Source organism: Salvelinus namaycush, chromosome 11 (assembly GCF_016432855.1).
Source record: "Salvelinus namaycush isolate Seneca chromosome 11, SaNama_1.0, whole genome shotgun sequence".
Taxonomy (NCBI): Eukaryota; Metazoa; Chordata; class Actinopteri; order Salmoniformes; family Salmonidae; genus Salvelinus; species Salvelinus namaycush.
This window is the reverse complement of record NC_052317.1, coordinates 9068793-9090525: the sequence shown is the minus strand read 5'-3', so window position 1 is coordinate 9090525 and position 21733 is coordinate 9068793. Positions and strand designations below refer to the sequence as shown.

Here is a 21733-nt window from a genome sequence, read left to right as displayed (position 1 = left end):
AGGCTCAAAGTCGAGATCAAAAACAGTTTCCCCTCATTCTTTAGTCACAGCAAGACATGAGGTAGAACAAAGGTTACCAGAGAAAAAAACAGAACACAGAAGGACAAAGAATGCCATGTAGGTTTTCAGTGCCTATAGACTTACTATTGGTACACAGAGAAAGTCTATAAGCAGTGAAGACCTCCAAGTACCAAGAGAACATCTGCAGGTAACTCCATGACTGATGGGATTCAGGTAGTAGCAGTAGCAGAGAATATCTTCTTTGCTGTGGGCTGACAGTTTGAGTTATGTCTGCTCTCTCTCTCTCCCTCTCTATCTCTCTCTCTCTTCCTTCCAACATCTCTCTTTTCATCCCATATTCCTCTCGGTCTCTGATCCTCCCTCTGTCTCTCTCCTCCCCTATTTCCCTCTTTACCATGCGACTACTACCCCCCCAACACACACACATAGATATTTGTGCTGTGTCACAGTCTGCTCCAGCTCACCCAGTTGCTGCACAGTGCCTACTTCAAGAGCTGCATCACCACCATTGAACGTCGCTTCGGTTTCAACAGCATGTCTATGGGCACCGTCTCCTCTCTGCACGAGGTACAGCAGCCCCTGCTGGTCTCCACTGGGATAACCACCTGCATGTACAACTGTCAATGCACTCCAGCACTTCTATATAGCCTGGATGAGTACAACAATACTTAAAATCACTAAAGAATGTATTTTTTAATACATATGTATGACAGTATAGATACGTCAAAAGTAAATGGGAAATATAGTGTCAATACACAGGTATAAGAGCCACTTTGAAGTCACATTCTTTAAAATTCTATTAAATAAAAAAGGAATTTATTGTAACATTATGTAGTGCTCCATTCTCACTTTAGAAGGGTCTCTCTCCTGTTCTACCACTCTCCCAGCAGGCATGGCTGATTGAAATGACATAATTACAACCAGTTTAAATGACAGTCCAACCAGTTGAAGTCGGAAGATTACATACCCTTAGGTTGGAGTCATTAAAACTCGTTTTTCAACCACTCCACAAATTTCTTGTTAACAAACTGTAGTTTTGGCAAGTCGGTTAGGACATCTACTTTGTGCATGAGACAAGTCTTTTTTCCGACAATTGTTTACAGACAAATTATTTCACTTATATAACAATTCCAGTGGGTCAGAAGTTTTCATACACTAAGTTGACTCTGCCTTTAAACAGCTTGGAAAATTCCAGAAAATTATGTCATGGCTTTAGAAGCTTCTGATAGACTAATTGACATCATTTGAGTCAATTGGAGGTTTACCTGTGGATGTATTTCAAGGCCTACCTTCAAACTCAGTGCCTCTTTGCTTGACATCATGGGATAATCAAAAGAAATCAGCCAAGACTTCCGAAATTTTTTTGTAGACCTCCACAAGTCTGGTTCATCCTTGGGAGCAATTTTCAAACGCCTGAAGGTACCACGTTCATCTGTACAAACAATAGTACGCCAGTATAAACACCATGGGACCACGCAGCCGTCATTCCACTCAGGAAGGAGACGCGTTCTGTCTCCTAGAGATGAACGTACTTTGGTGCGAAAAGTGCGAATCAATCCCAGAACAACAGCAAAGGACCTTGTGAAGATGCTGTAGGAAACAGGTACAAAAGTATCCATATCAACAGTAAAACGAGTCCTATATCGACATAACCTGAAAGGCCGCTCAGCAAGGAAGAAGCCACTGCTCCAAACCACCATTAAAAAAAGCCAGACTACGGTTTGCAACTGCACATTGGGGACAAAGATCGTACTTTTTGGAGAAATGTCCTCTGGTCTGATGTATCAAAAATGGAACTGTTTGGCCATAATGACAATCGTTATGTTTGGAGGAAAAAGGGGGAGGCTTGCAAGCCGAAGAGCACCATCCCAACCGTGAAGCACGGGGGTGGCAGCATCATGTCGTGGGGGTGCTTTGCTGCAGGAGGGACTGGTGCACTTCACAAAATAGATGGCATCATGAGGGAGGAAAATTATGTGGATATATTGAAGCAACATCTCAAGACATCTGTCAGGAAGTTAAAGCTTGGTCGCAAATGGGTCTTCCAAATGGACAATGACCCCAAGCATACTTCCAAAGTTGTGGCAAAATGGCTTAAGGACAACGAAGTCAAGGTATTGGAGTGGCCATCACAAAGCCCTGACCTCAATCATATAGAAAATGTGTGGGCAGAACTGAAAGAACATGTGCGAGCAAGGAGGCCTACAAACCTGACTCAGTTACACCAGCTCTGTCAGTAGGAATGGGCCAAAATTCACCCAACTTATTGTGGGAAGCTTGTGGAAGGCTTGTGGAAGGTTTGACCCAAGTTAAACAATTTAAAGGCAATGCTACCAAATACTAATTGAGTGTATGTAAACTTCTGACCCACTGGGAATGTGATGAAAGAAATAAAAGCTGAAATAAATCATTCTCTCTATTATTATTCTGACATTTCACATTCTTAAAATAAAGTGGTGATCCTAACTGACCTAAGACAGGGAATTTTTACTAGGATTAAATGCAGTGGCGTGCCGTGGGCCTGGGGCCTGGGCCTTCAGTGAGGTATTACACAGTCCCACCCGAATTAATCCACCTCATTATGATGCCATGGCTCTAGACACTATACATTTAGACAGAAACGCAGTATAACCAGGCGTTGCGTCACCTTGAAATTGACATTTTTGGGTAAACAGTGTTTACCCAAAAACATGACACAATCAATGAGTCTTTTCAATATTTCCCTTCACCTTTTCATTGTGCAGCTCCGTTGCCCTGCGCGCGTGTTCTTTGAGCTGTAGATCCACTCCGGTGTCCCCAAAAGTTTTCAAAAGCACCATTGCTTGTTAGTGCCCAGCCGTACTTTGGTGTCTCGTTGCTGCCTTGGTTAGACAACTCAAGTTTGCAAAGCCAGTGTGGCTCCAAACACCAAATCGATCACTTGCAAATAATAGGCATTCCCAGCAGTACAGTTTGCAGTGCTTCTCGGAGCCAAGGAGCCATTGACAGCGCTCGTAGTTGAAACTTTGAAAGTGGCGAGCGAACGAAGCCCTTTCCCGCCTGTGACAGGCTTTGTGGCGTCGGGCGACCTCTCCTTACAATGTCTAACTTTTCTTGAAAAGTTCGTCTTGAGAATGGCGTTATAATTATATCCTCGACCAAATCGATATCTTCTCCTCCTTCCGCCATTGTGGGTTGAAAAAACAGCTTAGTAGTACGCGAATTAATTCGTTTATCAAATTCAGTTTCCTAGATCTCCATAGGACCTGCCTCTCAATATTGGTAATCCAATCAAAAGACATGCACGCACTACGCCTGCTAGCTGGCTCCTGTGTAACACTGGAGCCAGCCAGCAGGCGTACAATAGCCAACTCTAAAGCTGATTGGTTGACACTAAATTTTCATTTCCATTCACTATAAGCGACAAGCGCCCGCACTGTTGATTCTGAAGGCCTGAGGGCAGATTTTAGACCCCTGGCAACACATGATGGCTGAATATGATTGGATAAAAGATCTAACATAAAGACAAGCCCTCCAAATCTCAACCTGGGGCTGGAAGCAGTGCAACCAAGAGGAAAGCTATGAAATGAAGAGTATAACTCTTACTCTGGGGAATAATTTAATACATATTTGTGGGAAAATATATTTAAAAAATATATATATTCTGATGATGTTTAGGCCAGCAGAGAAGGCCTTGCAGGCCCTGACGGCCCACCACTGATTAAATGTCAGGAATTGTGAAAAACTGAGTTTAAATATATTTGGCTAAGGTGTTTGTAAACTTCCGACTTCAACTGAATGTCCGCTGGGCTGTGACTGTGTCCTACAGATGGGGAACATGGTGCTGGTGGTGTTTGTCAGTTACTTTGGGAGCCGGGTCAACCGGCCTCGTTTCATTGGCTTTGGGGGGCTGCTCATGTCCTGTGCTGCTGCCACCTTGGCCCTACCTCACTTCCTGTCCAAGCCCTACCAGTACCACTTTATGTCAGCTGGTAAGAAGACAAAACCCTATATATTACTCTCAATATATTACAGTGCAGTTTTGCCAAAATTCAATGCATTACAGTGCAGGAAGTCCATGAAACCAATTTGATTATGAATACAGGTCTAATTGTGTCTGGCTGGCTCGAGATAGTACACTTTAGAGAAAATCTTGATGTATAAAATGTTAAGTTAGATTTTATCAACACTTTTATCAATTTAGTTATATTTCAACTAATCTCTCATGGACAGATGAAACAGTGAGAATCTGTCAAGGCTCACATAGAATTATGTGAATACGAGCAGCAGTATTTAGTTCCTGGTTTGGTAAAAAAAAAAAATGTGGACGAATCAGGATTGGGCGAAGGCGGTGTGTGAAATGGTCCAGTGATTTTCAAGCCTGTGTGTGGACGGTTTCCACTAGATTCCACAGCTACAAAGTCAAAATTGTCTGTATTGCAAAAATTCATGAAAACAAAAATGTGATTCTTGGCCATGATAAACACGGTGTTTAAAGAGAGGTGTTTGGGTGAGAGTTTCCGTTCGCGAGGAAGTCTCCTTCCTCACGAATTCCCAATTGTTAACTGCATTCCCCCCAGAAGTAAAACAGGAAATTAAAAACTTTAGTGAGATAATTGTACTTCTGGGTAACCGAGGGGTGCAACTCAATATTAAGGTGTCCTTTATGTTTTTTACACTGAGTGTAAATATTTTTTAGTTTTTGTACTTCATAGGTTGGCACAAGTAATAATAACGCTCAATGCATGTTTCTCAACGTGACTGAACTGATCACCACACAGAAATATATATATGAATGTGCTTTTAGCCGGTGGGTCATGGGACACGTGTGTTCCAAGGGAGAATTCCTCTGCCCCTGAAGTGTGCAGACAGGGGGGAGGTGGGGACCCCTCTGAGGTGCGGACCCAGTGGCTGACCATGGCAGCTGCCCAGGTGCTGTTTGGCATTGGCTCGGTGCCCATCCAGCCCTTTGGCATCTCCTATATAGATGACTTTGCTGAGCCTGGGAATTCAGCTCTTTACATTGGTAAGATACTGCTACAGTGCTGCCTGAGTGCTGCTTTACTTGAATCTGTTATGATCAGGGATCAGTGCTAGAGGCGTCACTACAGACCCAGGTTCGATCCCAGGCTGTATCACAACCGGCCGCGATCGGGAGTCCCATAGGGCGGCGCACTATTGGCCCAGTGTCGTCCGGGTTAGGGGAGGGTTTGGCCGGGGTAGGCCATCATTGTAAATAATAATTTGTTCTTAACTCACTTGTCTAGTTAAATAAAGGTTAAATAAAAAATACAAATATGTTTCTGGCAGGAGAACCAGACAAACTGTTAATTGAAACATTTGTTAGATTTAAATGTTTTGTTGATGATTTTGATTTGATCTGAGGATATGATCAATTAAATCATTTATGGGGCTTCATTGAATCTGGTCCTGGTGAGGAGAATATTTCAAGTTTCACCTGATTGGAATTTAAGTCATGATTTAGTTTTTCTGTGTTCTAGCCATCCTTTTCTCCATCTCTGTGTTTGGGCCAGCCTTTGGGTACCTCCTGGGTTCCATGATGCTCCGAATCTATGTTGATGTGGACAAGATAGGTTTAGGTAAATCACTGTTGAACTGTTAGATCCTGTTTGTGAGAATGAGAAGAGCATATACATTATACGAAATATGAAGCAATGAATTTAATGTTCTCTACCTTTCTCTCCCTGCTCTTGGACCCCATCCCTCTTCTTCTACCCCATCCTCTCCTTCCATCCATCCATCATCATCCCAATCCTTCTCCCCATCCCCTCTCACCCCTCTCTCCCATCCCCTCCTTCTCCCCTGTCTCCCCCATCCCTCTGATCCCCCTCTGTCCCATCCCAGACAGTCCGTTGGACCTAACCCCGTCTGATCCTCGCTGGGTTGGGGCATGGTGGATGGGCCTGCTGGTATCCTCTGGATGTCTGGCTCTGGCCTCCATCCCCTACTTCTTCTTCCCCAGGGTCAAGGTCCCGGCCCAGGCCAAAGTAGGTGGTCAACCACTTCCTGGGTTTGGGTTCATTCTATTCTAAGGGGTTCATTTTGGGTTCATTCTATTCTAAGTCGATTCAAGAGATAACTAATACCTCATTCTCAAAATGTTTCAGGCTGTTGACTGATTATCCTCATTCTCAAAATGTTTCAGGCTATTGACTGATTATCTGGCTTTTTTTCAGGCACCTAAGACTGAAAGTGACCCTTTGAAAGATGAGACCTCTTTAGAGACCTCTTTAATTGACTTCTTAAAGAGTAAGTTCCTTTAAAGGGATAAAGTCGATGTTTGTGTGTATGTTCTTGTGTATGTTAATATACACTATATGACCAAAAGTATGTGGACACCTGCTCGTCGAACATCTCATTCCAAAATCATGTACTTTAATATGGAGTTGTTCCCCTCTTTGCTGCTATAACAGCCTCCACTCTTCTGGGAAGGCTTTACACTAGATGTTGGAACATTTCTGCGGGGACTTGCTTCCATTCAGCCACAAGAGAATTAGTGGGGTCGGGCACTGATGTTGGCCGATTGGGCCTGGCTCGCAGTCCAATTCATCCCAAAGGTGTTCGATGGGGTTGAGGTCAGGCCAGTCAAGTTCTTCCACACCGATCTCGACAAACATTTTCTGTTTGGACCTCACTTTTGTGCATGGGGGCATTGTCATGCTGAAACAGGAAAGGCCCTTCCCCAAACCTTTGCCACAAAGTTGGAAGCACAGAATCACCTAGAATGTCATTGTATGCTGTAGCGTTAAGGTTTCCTTTCACTGGAACTAAGGGGCCTAGCCCAAACCATGAAAAACAGCCCCAGACCATTATTCCTCCTCCATCAAACTTTACAGTTGGCACTATGCATTGGGGCAGGTAGCGTTCTCCTGGCATCTGCCAAACCCAGATTTGTCCGTTGGACTGCCAGATGATGAAGAGAATGGCCAGAGAACGCATTTCCACTGTTCCAGAGTTCAATGGCAGCGAGCTTTCCACCACTCAAGCCAATGCTTGGCATTGCGCATGGTGATCTTAGGCTTGTGTGCGGCTGCTCGTCCATGGAAACCCATTTCATGAAGCTCCCGGCGAACAGTTCTTGTGCTGATGTTGGTTCCAGAGGCAGTTTGAAACTCGGTAGTGAGTGTTGCAACCGAGGACAGACGATTTATACGCGCTACGCGCTTCAGCACTTGGCGGTCGCGTTCTGTGAGCTTGTGTGGCCTACCTCTTCGCGGCTGAGCCGTTGTTACTCCTAGACGTTTCCACTTCACAATAACAGCACTTACAGTTGACCGGGGCAGCTCTAGCAGGGCAGAAATTTGACAAAGTGACTTGTTGGAAAGTTGGCATCTTATGACGGTGCCACATTTAAAGTCCCTGAGCTTCAGTAAGGCCATTCTACTATGGAGATTGGATGGCTGTGTGCTCGATTTGGCTGTCAGCAACGGGTGTGGCTGAAATAGCCGAATCCACTAATTTGAAGTGGTGTCCACATACTTTTGTATGTATAGTGTATATGTGTCTTGCCGTTGTGTGTGTGTTAATGTGCATATCCCAGTGTTCCCGCGTCTGCTCCTGAGGATGCTGCTGCGGCCTGTCTTCCTGCTGCTGATCCTGTCTCAGTGTTGTTTCTCCTCCTCCATCGTCGGCCTCGCCACCTTCCTCAGCAAGTTCCTGGAGCACCAGTACGGCACCACCGCCACCTACGGCAGCTTACTCATCGGTGAGGAGTTACATACGCTACACTTGCACAGGCACACGTACACAAACCTATGCCCACCAAACACACGCACGCACGCACGCACACACACACACACACAATGTCTCTAAGTAGTTTGCAACTTTCCATCGTTTTTTCTCTATAATCAGCTGTGACCTCCACCCTGTTGTCTTTCTCCAGGGGCCATCAACCTGCCCATGGCTGCTGTAGGGCTGCTGCTGGGCGGGGTGGTGATGAAGCGTGTACGCCCACCTGTGCGGACCCTCCTCTGGCTGTGTTTGGTACCTCTCTCCCTCTCCATACTGCTCTGTGTACCTCTCTTCTTCATGGGCTGTTCCACTCAGAGAGTGGCGGGGGTCAACACAGGCTACGGTCACACACAGGACCAGTGGGCTAATAGGTGAGCTGGATCTGTCTATACAAAAATACCCCTCGTTACTGTGGTGCAGTATTCTACTGTGTGATTTTTTTTTTTAATCATCGGCAGCACAAATCCTCAGCTCTCAATTATTCATGTTAAGTCTCCTTATACTCTCTCTACGTCATGACCTTTATATAGATCACTGACTTTATTGTACACTCAACATGTTGCACCATTGTAGCCTATACTCAGTACATTCCTAATCAACCATCAAATGTTGGCGAATATTATTTCCTATTCTATCACTAACACAAATAGTATCTTTTGAAAGGCATCAAACTCTGTGATTCTATTCCTGTGATTCTATCTCAGGACCATCCGATCTCACTAGTGTTTTTCCCCAGGTCTCTATCTCTCTGTAACTCCAACTGTTCCTGTCTGAATAACGTATTTAACCCTGTGTGTGGAGAGGACAACACAGAGTACATCTCTCCCTGTCACGCTGGCTGCACCAATGTCACCATCGACACACTAAACCCTCACCGAGTCCAGGTACTACATAGGCCATCCTTGAGATAGACTGTGAAACCTAGCCTGGTCAATAGATCTGTGGCAACCAATTTGAAACCAAACTATGTGAAATTGGTATTTGAAATACATTTGGAAGCCTCTGTAACTCATAAACGAGTCAAAGGCTACTTGTCCTTTTGCTTACAGACGTAGGATCTTAATTTGATCACTCTTTTGTTGCTGAGAATTTTCCTGCACAGCTGGAAATGCACACTTGTAGTTTAGTCCACTTTAAACTGTCAGATTAGATTTGCCCTATCGAAAATGTATCAACCCCTACAAAAAATGTTCATGGATTATAATACACATAGTAAATCATATTTCCTTCTGCTGGGATTATTTTCCTGCTGTAGCAAACTGGCTCAAATTAAGATCCTAATTCTGTATGCAGTGTGGGACATCCTTTAAGACTGTAAGAAAATACTGTTAAAATAATGTACTCTTACTCTCCTCTCTAGACTTACACCATGTGTAGCTGTGTGACCGCTCTGTCTGCTGTGCCCGCTGGCGCGGCTGGTATGGGGATAGGCAGGGCCCTCCCAGGTTCTTGTACCAAGAGCTGCCCTCACCTCGTCCTGCCGGCCATTCTCCTCATCGCCTTCGCTGGCTTCATTGCCAGCCTCTCCCACAACCCCATCTATATGATGGTGCTCAGGTACTGGTGATGACGGTTGTGGTGGTAATGATGATGATGATGGTGGTGTTGATGATGGGGCTGGTGGTGATGATGATTATGGTGTTGATGATCGTGGTGGTGGGGTGAAGATGATGATATGTATGCATGATTTATTAGATTTTTTTTTCAGGACAGTCTTTCAAGAGGAGAAATCCTTTGCAATTGGAGTCCAGTTCCTGTTGATAAGAATGCTAGGTAAGTTAGCCTCTAAGCGCATGTGATTGCTGGACAACAGTGCCCTATCCTTAATTTTCCATTATGTTCCAGTCCCCCAAAAAATCCAATGTCTGAATATATTTCATATATGTTTCAGCCTGGCTGCCAGCCCCTGCTGTGTTTGGGCTGGCCATCGACTACTCCTGTGTCTGGTGGAAGCACGCCTGTGGGAATAAACAGGGCGCCTGTGGTTACTACGACAACAACATCCTTCGGAACAGGTGCGGCCGCACTTGATGTGCTTGCAAATTAGGGGTCACTAAGAACAACGTCTTGTTGTCCTTGTGAGTGTTTTTTTAATTGAGATTGGGAATAAATAAAGACACTTATCATGATGAATATACTGAATATGGTACATGTTGTTCTTGCTGTGTCCTCTCTCCCAGGTACTTTGGGCTGCAGGTGGGTTATAAGTGCCTGGGGTTGGTGCTGCTAGCTCTGGCAGGCTGGAGAGTACAGCACACACCTTGTCTGAGTATTGAGAAGGAGCCTGAGGTGCCGGTGTGAGAGGCCAGCACTCACCCTGAGGGGCCACTGGGGAAAGGGTCAAGACCATTGGTTCCTACGGCTCAAGTTAGAGCACAATACTGGCAACACTAAGGTTGCAGGTTCAATTCCCGCATCGGCCAATTAAACTGAATATGTGTCACTGTTAACGACAGCTGTCTTAGTCGCGTTGGATAAAAGTGTCTGCTAAATGTTATTATTATATAGTATCATCAATGAACGTGTTTTATTTTGGAATATAATCAAAATTGACATAGTTTCTTCCATTATTTTAAGGGACTTTTGATAACCTCACATGCGACTTTGATAAAGGAATGTTTTTGGTTTGCTTATCATGAAAACCTGTATACACTACTGTTTAATTGTACAGTATTTACATTGTCTTTATGTGTATCAATGACACTATTTGTGAATGAATCTGAATGTCATATTACTATAAAGAAAGAATGGTTTATAACACATTCTTTTTGAAAATATAACTAACCTGAAATCATCAATATTTTATTATGTTACTTACTTTACTGTTGAGTAGCTCTACATTGTGTAATTAACGGGAGAAAAATGCAATAATATTCAAGAAGGTGAGAGGATGAATAAGGTGAGGTCACGCAGGCGCACACGCATCCTAAATTGACAGGACGATGCTGAGCTGCACTCCCATCATTCTATGAGCAGAGGAGGATCCCGACACACCGATAGTGATAGAACCAACGCCTCTGGATCAGAAAACCTCTATTATAATCCGATAGAGTTATCGCTGTAACCATGTCCGCCGGAGGAGACTTGGGGAACCCTCTGAGGAAATTCAAACTGGTCTTTTTAGGAGAACAGAGCGGTGAGTTGAGTCTTTTGGAACGCCTCGGAGGCTTGGAACATCAGTTGCCAAACATGATAACGCATCTTGAAGGCCATAACTGTATTCTTTGGTCTATTTTAAAGTTTTCACTATTTTGTATATGTGTTGAGAGTTTGTGTCATATGTTAACTCAATCAACCAATTCACTGGTTCCTGTCACGATTTTGTTTCTGTAGAAAATCTGATTAGTCATCCACTTCGATCTAAAACGTCATGAAATACAATGTAGGCTATCCTCCGCATTTTACCGATGTTAATATTTGATTTCAAACAATTTCTCTATTTAATCATGTTTCATTGTATTTCATCATCATTGGTATTACAGATACAGTAAGCGACGTGATATATGAATTTGTATGTTTTGATGTGGTGCAGTGGCCGGCAGAAATATTCGCTCCGTTTCAAGATTAGAATAACAATTTATCACAGTTCCATCGTTGACTATAGACTTCAACATTTAAACTTATGATATGATTAGCTATGATTCCCCCCCGGTTTAAAATGGTTAAATAGATAAATAGTTCCCATGTGTCATTTCGGGACACACCCAGGTTGGGCGATGTCTGTCGATTTTATAAACCTCGCAGTCACTGTCTCCAATCCGTTGACTCACCGTTCCAAATCATAATATCCTAATGGTCACGAATGGTCTGTTAGTGTCATAACATGATGATTTATTCAATAATTCAATAATTTAGAGAACAATGACTGTTTACGTGGTTGATATGGCGTAGACTCTAGAGATCGATAGCTCTATAAACCTCTTAGAATACGTGGTCAGACATCAGACAGTCGGAGTGGCTATCCACCTCTGCTCGATCATGGTATTGAAGTGTAAAATACTATACATTTGGGCATTGTAATGGTTTATTTATAATATAATGGATTTGTGTGTGTGTGTGCATGCGTGCGTGTGTGTGTGTATGAGAGAGAGAGAGAGAGAGAGAGAGAGAGTGTGTGTGTGTCATGTCTATTCCATAACTGAGTGTATGTTCTTGTATGTTTGTGTGTATGTAATGGTAGCTGTCATGGCTTTCAATAGAAAAGGATGCTGAGATGTAGCTGTCCATGGTACTGCGCGTGTATGTGTGTGTGTTTGTTTCTGTGTGTGCATGTGTGTTATTGCATTTGTATGTAGCAGCCTAGTGGCTTTCCATAATGTATGCTGCTTTGTAGCTGTCCGTGGTGCTGATTTCAAGCCTGTATTGGCCACTGCCAATTGTTTTCTGTAGGCTACTAATTGTGATGAGTGTCCCCTAAAACACTCACAGACCATTGATGATCTTTAGATCTTCAGGTTTTAACAATTAGCTTAACCTCATATTGTTTTGGGCTGTGAGTGATGAACATTGAGTAATGGGTGCTAACTAGGCTGTCATTCAGTGTACCTGTGATTGTGGGTTTCGTGTGTGTGTGCACGCGCGAGGGTGCTTGTGCATGCATACATACATTTATGTATGTATGTATATGAAGAGTTTCATCCCAAAATACTATACAGTATATCCATTTTCAGAAATGTTGGCAAATAAGTTTTTTTTTGTTTAAAGAACTTCTGAAAGAGATTGTGGTTTTATGGCATGGGGTTATTAAATGACACTAGATGGTTTTTTTTCAGAGAGACAAACGGTCCCAATTTGTTGCATAACTGGATATAGCCGCCTCCCTCTCAGAGACACAAGTAGCACTGCAAGGTGTTACACAGTCAAATGTGACAAATAATTACATTTTTTAATAAAGAACTGTACAAATGATACATTTGTGACATCAATGTTGAAAATATATATATATTTTACTAAATTAATCAATACAGTAATATGAGATCTGGGCTCTGGTCTAAAATAGGACACTATATAGGGAATAGGGCTCTGGTCTAAAATAGGGCACTATATAGGGAATAGGGCTCTGGTCAAAAGTAGGGCACTATATAGGGAATAGGGCTCTGGTCTAAAATAGGGCACTATATAGGGAATAGGGCTCTTGTCAAAGTAGGGCACTATATAGGGAATAGGACTCTGGTCTAAAGTAGTGCACTATATAGGGAATAGGGTGCCATTTGGGACGAACCCTATCTCTTTCTGAATATACGAATATTCAATTCCAGCAACAACAAAAATTATATATAGCCCTTTGCAACAAAACCCATTTTAATACACATCTAAAATCTAGGAATAGAAATTCAGAAACCAGTAAAATTGTACACACACAAAAAAGTACCCATAAGCATTCATTTCTGATGAAAAAACACAAATGTGAAAAATTGGTGGATAAAGCTTTTTAGAAAATAACTTTGATATTCACCCCTGTGTTCTGTTCCTCTTCCAGTGGGGAAGACATCCCTGATCACCCGGTTTATGTACGACAGCTTCGACAACACATATCAGGTAAGACCTGGCTGCTTTATGTCATGTTCTGGTACAAACAAATGATAGGACAAGAATTACAGTACAAAGGGCAATACAAATCTAATTACAATAGACATGATTAGATTTGTGCGCTTGGCCTTCACACAAAATATATTTTTTAGGTTTCCTATCTATCACAGTACATCCTTTCCTTTGTGAATAACAAAAGATAGAGGGTGACACACTTTACCCTGTGTGCTATTATTGTGACACACTGTAACCTGTGTGCTGTTATTGTGACACACTGTAACGTGTGCTATTATTGTGACACACTGTAACCTGTGTGCTGTTATTGTGACACACTTTACCCTGTGTGCTATTATTGTGACACACTGTAACCTGTGTGCTGTTATTGTGACACACAGTAACCTGTGTGCTATTATTGTGACACACTGTCACCTGTGTGCTGTTATTGTGACACACTGTAACCTGTGTGCTGTTATTGTGACACACTGTAACCTGTGTGCTATTATTGTGACACACAGTAACCTGTGTGCTATTATTGTGACACACAGTGACCTGTGTGCTATTATTGTGACACACTGTAACCTGTGTGCTGTTATTGTGACACACTGTAACCTGTGTGCTATTATTGTGACACACTGTAACCTGTGTGCTATTATTGTGACACACTGTAACCTGTGTGCTATTATTGTGACACACTGTACCCTGTGTGCTATTATTGTGACACACTGTACCCTGTGTGCTATTATTGTGACACACTGTACCCTGTGTGCTATTATTGTGACACACTGTAACCTGTGTGCTATTATTGTGACACACTGTAACCTGTGTGCTATTATTGTGACACACTGTACCCTGTGTGCTATTATTGTGACACACTGTACCCTGTGTGCTATTATCGTGACACACTGTAACCTGTGTGCTATTATTGTGACACACTGTACCCTGTGTGCTATTATTGTGACACACTGGACTTTTATTGCACTATTATTACGAATATCACTTTCCTCTTGTTTTATTTGACAGGCGACCATTGGGATTGACTTCTTATCAAAGACCATGTACCTGGAGGACCGAACAGTAAGAAACTCTGTCAGTTACCTGAAATGAACACAGATCAACATGGACTACATTATTACATTTTAGGGGCCTAGCACCCTAACTAGTACAAAGCATCCTATTTGTCCTAGCATACTACACATACTAACTATACATACTATACATATTACTGCATACTGTAAATGAGTCATTCATAAATGATTATGGTGAAATGAAGTTAAATGAACATGTTTGTAAAAGCTTGTTGTAGTTTAACAGTGTTGCTTAGCCAGTACTGTAGCTCAGTGGGCTTGTGTGTGTCTAGGTGAGACTGCAGCTGTGGGATACAGCAGGTCAGGAGCGCTTCAGGAGCCTCATCCCCAGCTACATACGGGACTCTACTGTCGCTGTGGTTGTGTATGACATTACAAGTGAGTGGCAGAACTCACACGACGAGCAGAACCGGATGGATCCACATACACACGCATGCGCACGCAAACACACACACTCACACACACACACACACACACACACACACACACACACACACACACACACACACACACACACACACACACACACACACACACACACACACACACACACACACACACACACACTGTGCCCTACAATGGCGTACATTGTAATACACAGTAACATCCAGTAAAAAGGTACATGATATATTTCCTTCCCAGACGTGAACTCGTTCCAGCAGACCTGTAAGTGGATTGACGACGTTCGAACAGAGAGGGGCAGTGATGTCATCATCATGTTAGTGGGCAACAAGACAGACCTGGAGGAGAAGAGGTGGGTGATCGTTTATGTCTGGTACACATGTTATTTATATATTAGGCCTACATACTGAATACATGCTGTATACAGGTGTTCTATCTTAATTTGACCAGTTTCTCACAGCAGGAAAATAATCCTGCAGCAACAGGACATGTGAATTATTATGTGGATTATAATGAATGGACATTTTTATAGGAGTTGATACATTTTTTTGTTAGGACATTTTTGTGGCTTCTAAAGTTTGTAGGTGGAAATTAAAAACTTTAGAAGCCTTTTAAACCTCAAATACACTACAAGTTTGCAAAATTCTCTGCGACAAAAGAGTGATCAAATTCAGATAGTACATCTGTATCTGTTTTTGAATGCTTTGAACTTGGATAATCCTATCAAAGGGGTCTTTTGTCTGCCTTATTTTTACTTTTTCAATCCTTTAAAATTGACTACATATGGATTGAAATGATGAACATAAGTTACCTGATTTGATTTAATGCATCAATTGTTTAACGCCATTGGTTCTAAAAAAAACTGTTCAAACTTTCTAGAAAGTATTCCCCTTTAACATCTGAATGTATGCTTTGGTCTGATTCTCCCACAGGCAAATCACTATCGAAGAGGGAGAGCAGAGAGCCAAAGAACTGAACGTGATGTTCATCGAAACCAGTGCCAAAACAGGCACCAATGTCAAACAGGTGATTCTTCCTATAAACATTTTCAATTTCATAATTAGGCACTTTATATGCTTCAAGTTTGACTCACTCAAGAATACACACTAAAAAAGTAGGGTTCCTCAAGGTTTTTTGGGGGAAAGATGATGGTTCTAAACTCAGAAAAAAAAGAAACTTTTTCAGGACCCTGTCTTTCAAAGATAATTCGTAAAAAATCCAAATAACTTCACAGATCTTCATTGTAAAGGGTTTCCCATGCTTGTTCAATGAACCATTAACAATTAATGAACATGCACCTGTGGAACGGTCATTAAGACACTAACAGCTTATAGACGGTAGGCAAATAAGGTCACAGTTATGAAAATTTAGGACACTAAAGAAGCCTTTCTACTGACTCTGAAAAATACCAAAAGAAAGATGCCCAGGGTCCCTGTTCATCTGCGTGAATGTGTCTTAGGCATGCTGCAAGGAGGCATGAGGACTGCAGATGTGGCCAGGGCAATAAATTGCAATGTCTGTACTGTGAGACGCCTAAGACAGCACTGTAGAGAGACAGGACGGACAGCCGATCATCCTCGCAGTGGCAGACCACGTGCAGCAACACCTACACAGGATCGGTACATTCGAACATCACACCTGAGGGACAGGTACAGGATGGCAACAACAACTGCCCGAGTTACACCAGGAATGCACAATCCCTCCATCAGTTCTCAGACTGAGAGAGGCTGGACTGAGGGCTTGTAGCCTTGATGTAAGGCAGGTCCTCACCAGACATCACCGGCAACAACGTTGCCTATGGGCACAAACCCACCGTCGCTGGACCAGACAGGACTGGCAAAAAGTGCTCTTCACTGACGAGACACAGTTTTGTCTCACCAGGGGTGATGGTCGGATTCGCGTTTATCGTCAAAAGAATGAGCGTTACACCGAGGCCTGTACTCTGGAGCGGGATCGATTTGGAGGTGGAGGGTCCGTCATGGTCTGGGGTGGTGTGTCACAGCATCATCGGACTGAGCTTGTTGTCATTGCAGGCAATCTCAACGCTGTGCGTTACAGGGGAGACATCCTCCTTCCTCATGTGGTACCCTTCCTGCAGGCTCATCCTGACATGACCCTCCAGCATGACAATGCCACCAGCCATACTGGTCGTTCTGTGAGTGATTTCCTGCAAGACAGGAATGTCAGCGTTCTGCCGTGGCCAGCGAAGAGCCTGGATCTCAATCCCATTGGGCACGTCTGGGACCTGTTGGATCGGAGGGTGAGGGCTAGGGCCATTCCCCCCAGAAATGTCCGGGAACTTGCAGGTGCCTTGGTGGAAGAGTGGAGTAACATCTCACAGCAAGAACTGGCAAATCTGGTGCCACACCAGATCTCCTCCATGAGGAGGAGATGCACTGCAGTACTTAATGCAGCTGGTGGCCACACCAGATACTGACTGTTACTTTTGATTTTGAACCGCCCTTTGTTCAGGGACACATTATTACATTTTAGTTAGTCACATGTCTCTGTGGAACTTGTTCAGTTTATGTCTCAGTTGTTGAATCTTGTTATGTTCATACAAATATTTACACATGTTAAGTTTGCTGAAAATAAACGCAGATCACAGTGAGAGGACATTTCTTATTTTGCTGAGTTTATGTGGAACCATACTGACCGAAGAACCCTTTGAGCCCTTCAGTAGTTCTTTGTATTTCAAAAAAAGGTTCTTTACAATTTTTGTGATAATTTAAATATTTTTGGCAGTGGTTTGTGCCCTGCTCTTTTTGTGCAACCGTGAGTGAGAGTGTCATTCCAGTTTGTCTAATCTGTTGTGTAATGGTTTAACATGTTATAGCTGTATTTTTTGTTATTAATGGTGTTAATGAAAGACTCATGTATGGCCTTGTGTAATTTGAGAACAGTTGATTAAGTCAGTAGTTCTCAATAAGCTCCTCAGGGACCCAACTGTTGTCCCAAAGCTAGCATACCTGATTCAACTTGTTGATTTACACAATAGTAAAACCAATGGAATTTTTACACTACTAAAACCAAATTTAAAAAATTGTGTGGTTCTACCGAGGACCTACGAGGTTGAACCCCATAATGGTTCTATATTGCCCCAAAAAGGGTTGTAACCATAGCGGAACCCATTTTTGGTACAATATAGATTTTTTGTTTAATGGTTCTTTATAGAACCTTAGGAAAGGGTTCTTTATAGCACCATAAAGTTTCCACTTAGAACCTGATGAGCATAGTTCTTTATAGAACTTTCAAAAAAAGGTTACCTATAGCACCAAAAAGGGTTCTGCTGTGGTTGCAAGCCAAATAACTATTTATTTGGCACTATATAGAACCATTTGTTTATAGTGTGTAAGATTTATGCAGTGGAAATTCCTTTTAAGATGTAGTTTTATGTTAATTAAATTATATATTTTCAATGTATTTTCCTTTTTCTCTCTCCCCCTTTCTCGTCCCTCTCTCTATCTCTAGCTGTTTCGACGTGTTGCAGCAGCCTTACCTGGGATGGAGAGCTTGGACGATGCGAACCCTGAAGGCAGTATCCTTTAGAACAGAGAGTCCCTGAGTGACTTAACAATCTGTCAACCAAGGCCCAGAACAGCAAAGAGAAACTCAGTGCAGAGAAAAATGATTTAACTCATTGTGGTTGCTGGCACTGTCACAAAGAAATAAGTAGAAATAGGCAGACATCTTCAGTGCAGTGAACCAGTAATATTACGTAGTTGATTGGTATGAATTCTATAGGACAGGGGGAGAGGATGCCCCCTAGTGGCGGTATAGCAGGGTAGCACCCTGTGCCTAGGGAAACATGATGAAGGACAGACTATGTGTGCGAGAGAGAGAGAGAGAGAGATCTGAGAGGAGTGTCTATTATGTTGCATTATAGTCTTCTCTGTTGACTCTTTTGGACCATAGTTTTGTGGTTAAGAATGGAATATGCAGATAATGTTTTATGTATTCCCTAAGTTTTTCCTTAATTGGATACTTTCCAGTGATTGACATTAAGCTGGACAAACCAGCAGAACCCACTGTCCCTGAGGGTGGGTGCTTGTGTTAATGCAGAGCTGTCGGACAGCTTCCTTCACACCATAGGCTTGTTGTGTTGCTTCCTACTGGTTAGCTTCCAGTTGACTTTTCTGATTGGATATGGGCTGCGTACCGTATATCTGATTGGACGAATCAAGTGTTATTTCAGTCTTCAGTTGTAAAATAGTGTATACTTTGTCAATATGTAAGTGCCAGAGAAGGAAAAAAAGAGAAAAAAAAGTTTTAGAAAATGAAAAAAGGGAGGAAATGGAATGAAACTCGAATTCTTTTCGCCGTTATGTTTTGTATTTTTTTATATAAAAGGGAAAGCACCAAAAATGACACGTAAATTGGGAAAAGTGGGGAAGTCCATTTCCAAGATGGCTGCCCTGTCTGAATATCTGCAGCACGCATGCACGCCGATCTCAAACCTACAACCCTGGAGTGGCTCGACTAACTTAGAATGTTTTATAGCATATTAATAGCATACTCATATCAACAATGTGTTCCATTTGATATTCCCCACAGGCGTTGATTTACCATAGATTCACCCTTACTTACAGTACTATAGCTGTGAAAATATGTCACTCTCAATGGGCAACTTTTATAGAACACCTGTGCTGTGGTGAAAGAAGAAGAAAAAAACCAATGGAATTTCACAAGCCCTCACCCCTCTCCTCTCCTCTCCCTCTCCTCCCCCTCTCCTCTCCTCCCTCTCCTCGCTCTCTCCTCCTCCTCTCCTCTCCTCCCTCTCCTCCCCCTCTCCTCTCCTCCCTCTCCTCCCTCTCTCCTCCCCTCTCCTCTCCTCCCCTCTCCTCTCCTCCCCCTCTCCTCTCCTCCCTCTCTCCTCCCCCTCTCCTCTCCTCCCTCTCCTCCCCCTCTCCTCCCCCTCTCCTCTCCCCTCCCCCTCTCCCTCTCTCCTGCCCCCTCCTCTCCTCCCTCTCCTCCCTCTCTCCTCCCCCCTCTCCCCCCTCTCCTCCCCCCCCTCTCCTCTCCTCCCCCCTCCTCCCCCTCTCCTCTCCCGCCTCCCTCTCTCCTCTTCCCCCTCTTCCTTCCTCCTTTCCCCCGGTAAAACACCTTAAGCTCTACTGTACTGCACTGCACTGTATATAATAATGTAATATGTATGTTATGAACGTCCCTCGGTAGAAGTGGTCCTTGTTCACTGGTATGAATAATGTAATAATGTTTAATTATTAATAAATGAAAGATTAAAGGGCTTCACTTTCCTAACCATCCACACTTACCCATTGCGAAATGGTCTCGTCTGTCAAAATTGAATGATGAATTATTATAAACCTACAAAAAGATCTTAGAATATTTCCAGACTACTGTAATTACTTGAAATGCAGACCTGTAAGGTGTGGCACATTGAAATTCAATTGAAATTCAAGAATTCATTGGAATTAAAGAGCAATTCACAACTCAATTCAGAATTGGCCCCGACCCTAATTGTTAAACTACTGAGTCAACCTGAGCAGCAGTGCACTGGCATGGCTACACCTCCTACACAGTTGCTGGAACCGTGCTTGAAAGGACAATGTGAAAAGAAAATCACTGAGTCAACACAGCACTGTTCGCACAATAGTGCGAATAGGTTATATCTGAAATTACATTTGATATTTTAGTCATTTAGCAGACGCTCTTATCCAGAGCGACTTACAATTAGTGCATTAATTTTAAGATAGCTAGGTGAGACAACAACACCTCATACTCATATCAAGTACATTTTCCCTCAACAACGTTTTTTTTATCAGCTAAGTCAGTGCTCGTGGGAAAAGACAAGAAAAGACCTTCGCGTCGTCATTTAGGGTGGAATCCTAACTTGAGATACAGGATGTCGACAATCACGTAAATCATGCATTGAGTCAATGAAAAATGAGTAATGGGAAGGGATCTCAAGTTAGGTTTCGGGCCAAAAGCAGAGGCCTGATTAGGAATGTATAATGTAATCTGTTGAGGGAGTGATAAGTATTTGAGGATGAGAAACAAAGGTTTGCAGTACCTTTAGAGACTTCAAGGGTTGACTTCAATGTAGTTATGCCGTCCACATTGTTTCGCTCCACACCAGTATGTTCCAGCGTCGTTTGACGTCAAGTTGGTGACGGTCACAATGAGGACTCTGTCCCTTTCGTCAGCCCACGGGGGATTATCTCCCTTTAGAGGTCCAGTTTTTTCCATCCTCAGTCTCAATAACTTTGTTTGCCCAAAGAATACACATCGAAATGTTTGCCTTTGCGGAGATACTTCTGGTGGCTCTCATCATAAGAGTATCTGATGTCATGGCCGTAGCTACATAAGACTCTGTATTTTTTTTGCATTAAAAACAACAACATTAAAGTAGAAAACACAAGACACAATTTCAAAAATGGGTTGTTTTCCTCTATATGTCACTCATTGACAGTCACTCAATTAACCTATGTCAGATAGCCAGCTATCTAAACTTGTAGTGATCATTACTGACCTGGCACTCAGGTATTAAATGATAGTATTAAATGATAGTTTTGAGTTAATGTGATTTAACGTGTAGCGGCTAATTGTATAGCTAATAGGCTATGTGTCTGTAGATCAACTGAGGTGAATGACGCTACAGCATTCAAGGTGCTTGTTATCGCTGTTCTCCAAACAGCATTTTAGAGTTTTTACATTGCATAGAAATGCCGTAACATAAAATACATCGCGGGGAATAGTCACTGTTTATGAATGGTTTATAACACATTTAGAAATGATTAAATAAACCATTAATTATGTAATGACATGTCAAATGTTACCCATCTGGAGACAGTATCAATATGACCACACATTCACGATTAATACTTGTGGCCGAGATCATAGCAGACAAACAATGATACATTTTGGGGGAAGTTGAAGTGGAAAGCACCTTCTAATAGATTCGTATCACAGTGACGTGTAGACTGCCACTCATCTGGGCTCTCAGT

General features: G+C 42.7%; 2 protein-coding genes across 3 annotated transcripts; both read left to right on the top strand.

Moving 5' to 3' along the window:
• Positions 1 to 216: 216 nt before the first annotated feature.
• On the top strand, positions 217 to 10053 carry LOC120056265 (solute carrier organic anion transporter family member 2A1-like). Its single transcript, XM_039004515.1, has 14 exons — positions 217 to 234; positions 451 to 588; positions 3830 to 3984; positions 4839 to 5026; positions 5502 to 5594; positions 5866 to 6008; positions 6198 to 6270; positions 7562 to 7726; positions 7904 to 8079; positions 8457 to 8636; positions 9113 to 9309; positions 9461 to 9525; positions 9644 to 9767; positions 9933 to 10053. The coding sequence occupies exons 1-14, from the start codon at positions 217 to 219 to the stop codon at positions 10051 to 10053; spliced, it is 1836 nt and encodes a 611-aa protein (XP_038860443.1).
• A 765-nt stretch (positions 10054 to 10818) lies between these two features.
• LOC120055490 (ras-related protein Rab-6B-like) lies at positions 10819 to 18825 on the top strand. Of its 2 annotated transcripts, XM_039003352.1 has the most exons (8): positions 10819 to 10888; positions 13232 to 13290; positions 14302 to 14355; positions 14639 to 14744; positions 15009 to 15120; positions 15701 to 15794; positions 18240 to 18306; positions 18761 to 18825. In XM_039003352.1, the coding sequence occupies exons 1-8, from the start codon at positions 10819 to 10821 to the stop codon at positions 18823 to 18825; spliced, it is 627 nt and encodes a 208-aa protein (XP_038859280.1). The 2 variants fall into 2 exon arrangements, with proteins under 2 accessions (XP_038859280.1, XP_038859281.1); XM_039003353.1 differs by lacking the exons at positions 14639 to 14744; positions 15009 to 15120; positions 15701 to 15794.
• Positions 18826 to 21733: the final 2908 nt, after the last annotated feature.

Coding starts and splice junctions, on each gene's coding strand:
- LOC120056265 (XM_039004515.1), top strand. Junction 5,027..5,501: donor GAATTCAGCTCTTTACATTG/GTAAGATACTGC, acceptor TCTGTGTTCTAG/CCATCCTTTTCTCCATCTCT. Junction 6,271..7,561: donor TTTAATTGACTTCTTAAAGA/GTAAGTTCCTTT, acceptor TGCATATCCCAG/TGTTCCCGCGTCTGCTCCTG.
- LOC120055490 (XM_039003352.1), top strand. CDS start 10,819: ATGTCCGCCGGAGGAGACTTGGGGAACCCTCTGAGGAAATTCAAACTG. Junction 10,889..13,231: donor CTTTTTAGGAGAACAGAGCG/GTGAGTTGAGTC, acceptor TTCCTCTTCCAG/TGGGGAAGACATCCCTGATC. Junction 18,307..18,760: donor CGATGCGAACCCTGAAGGCA/GTATCCTTTAGA, acceptor GATACTTTCCAG/TGATTGACATTAAGCTGGAC.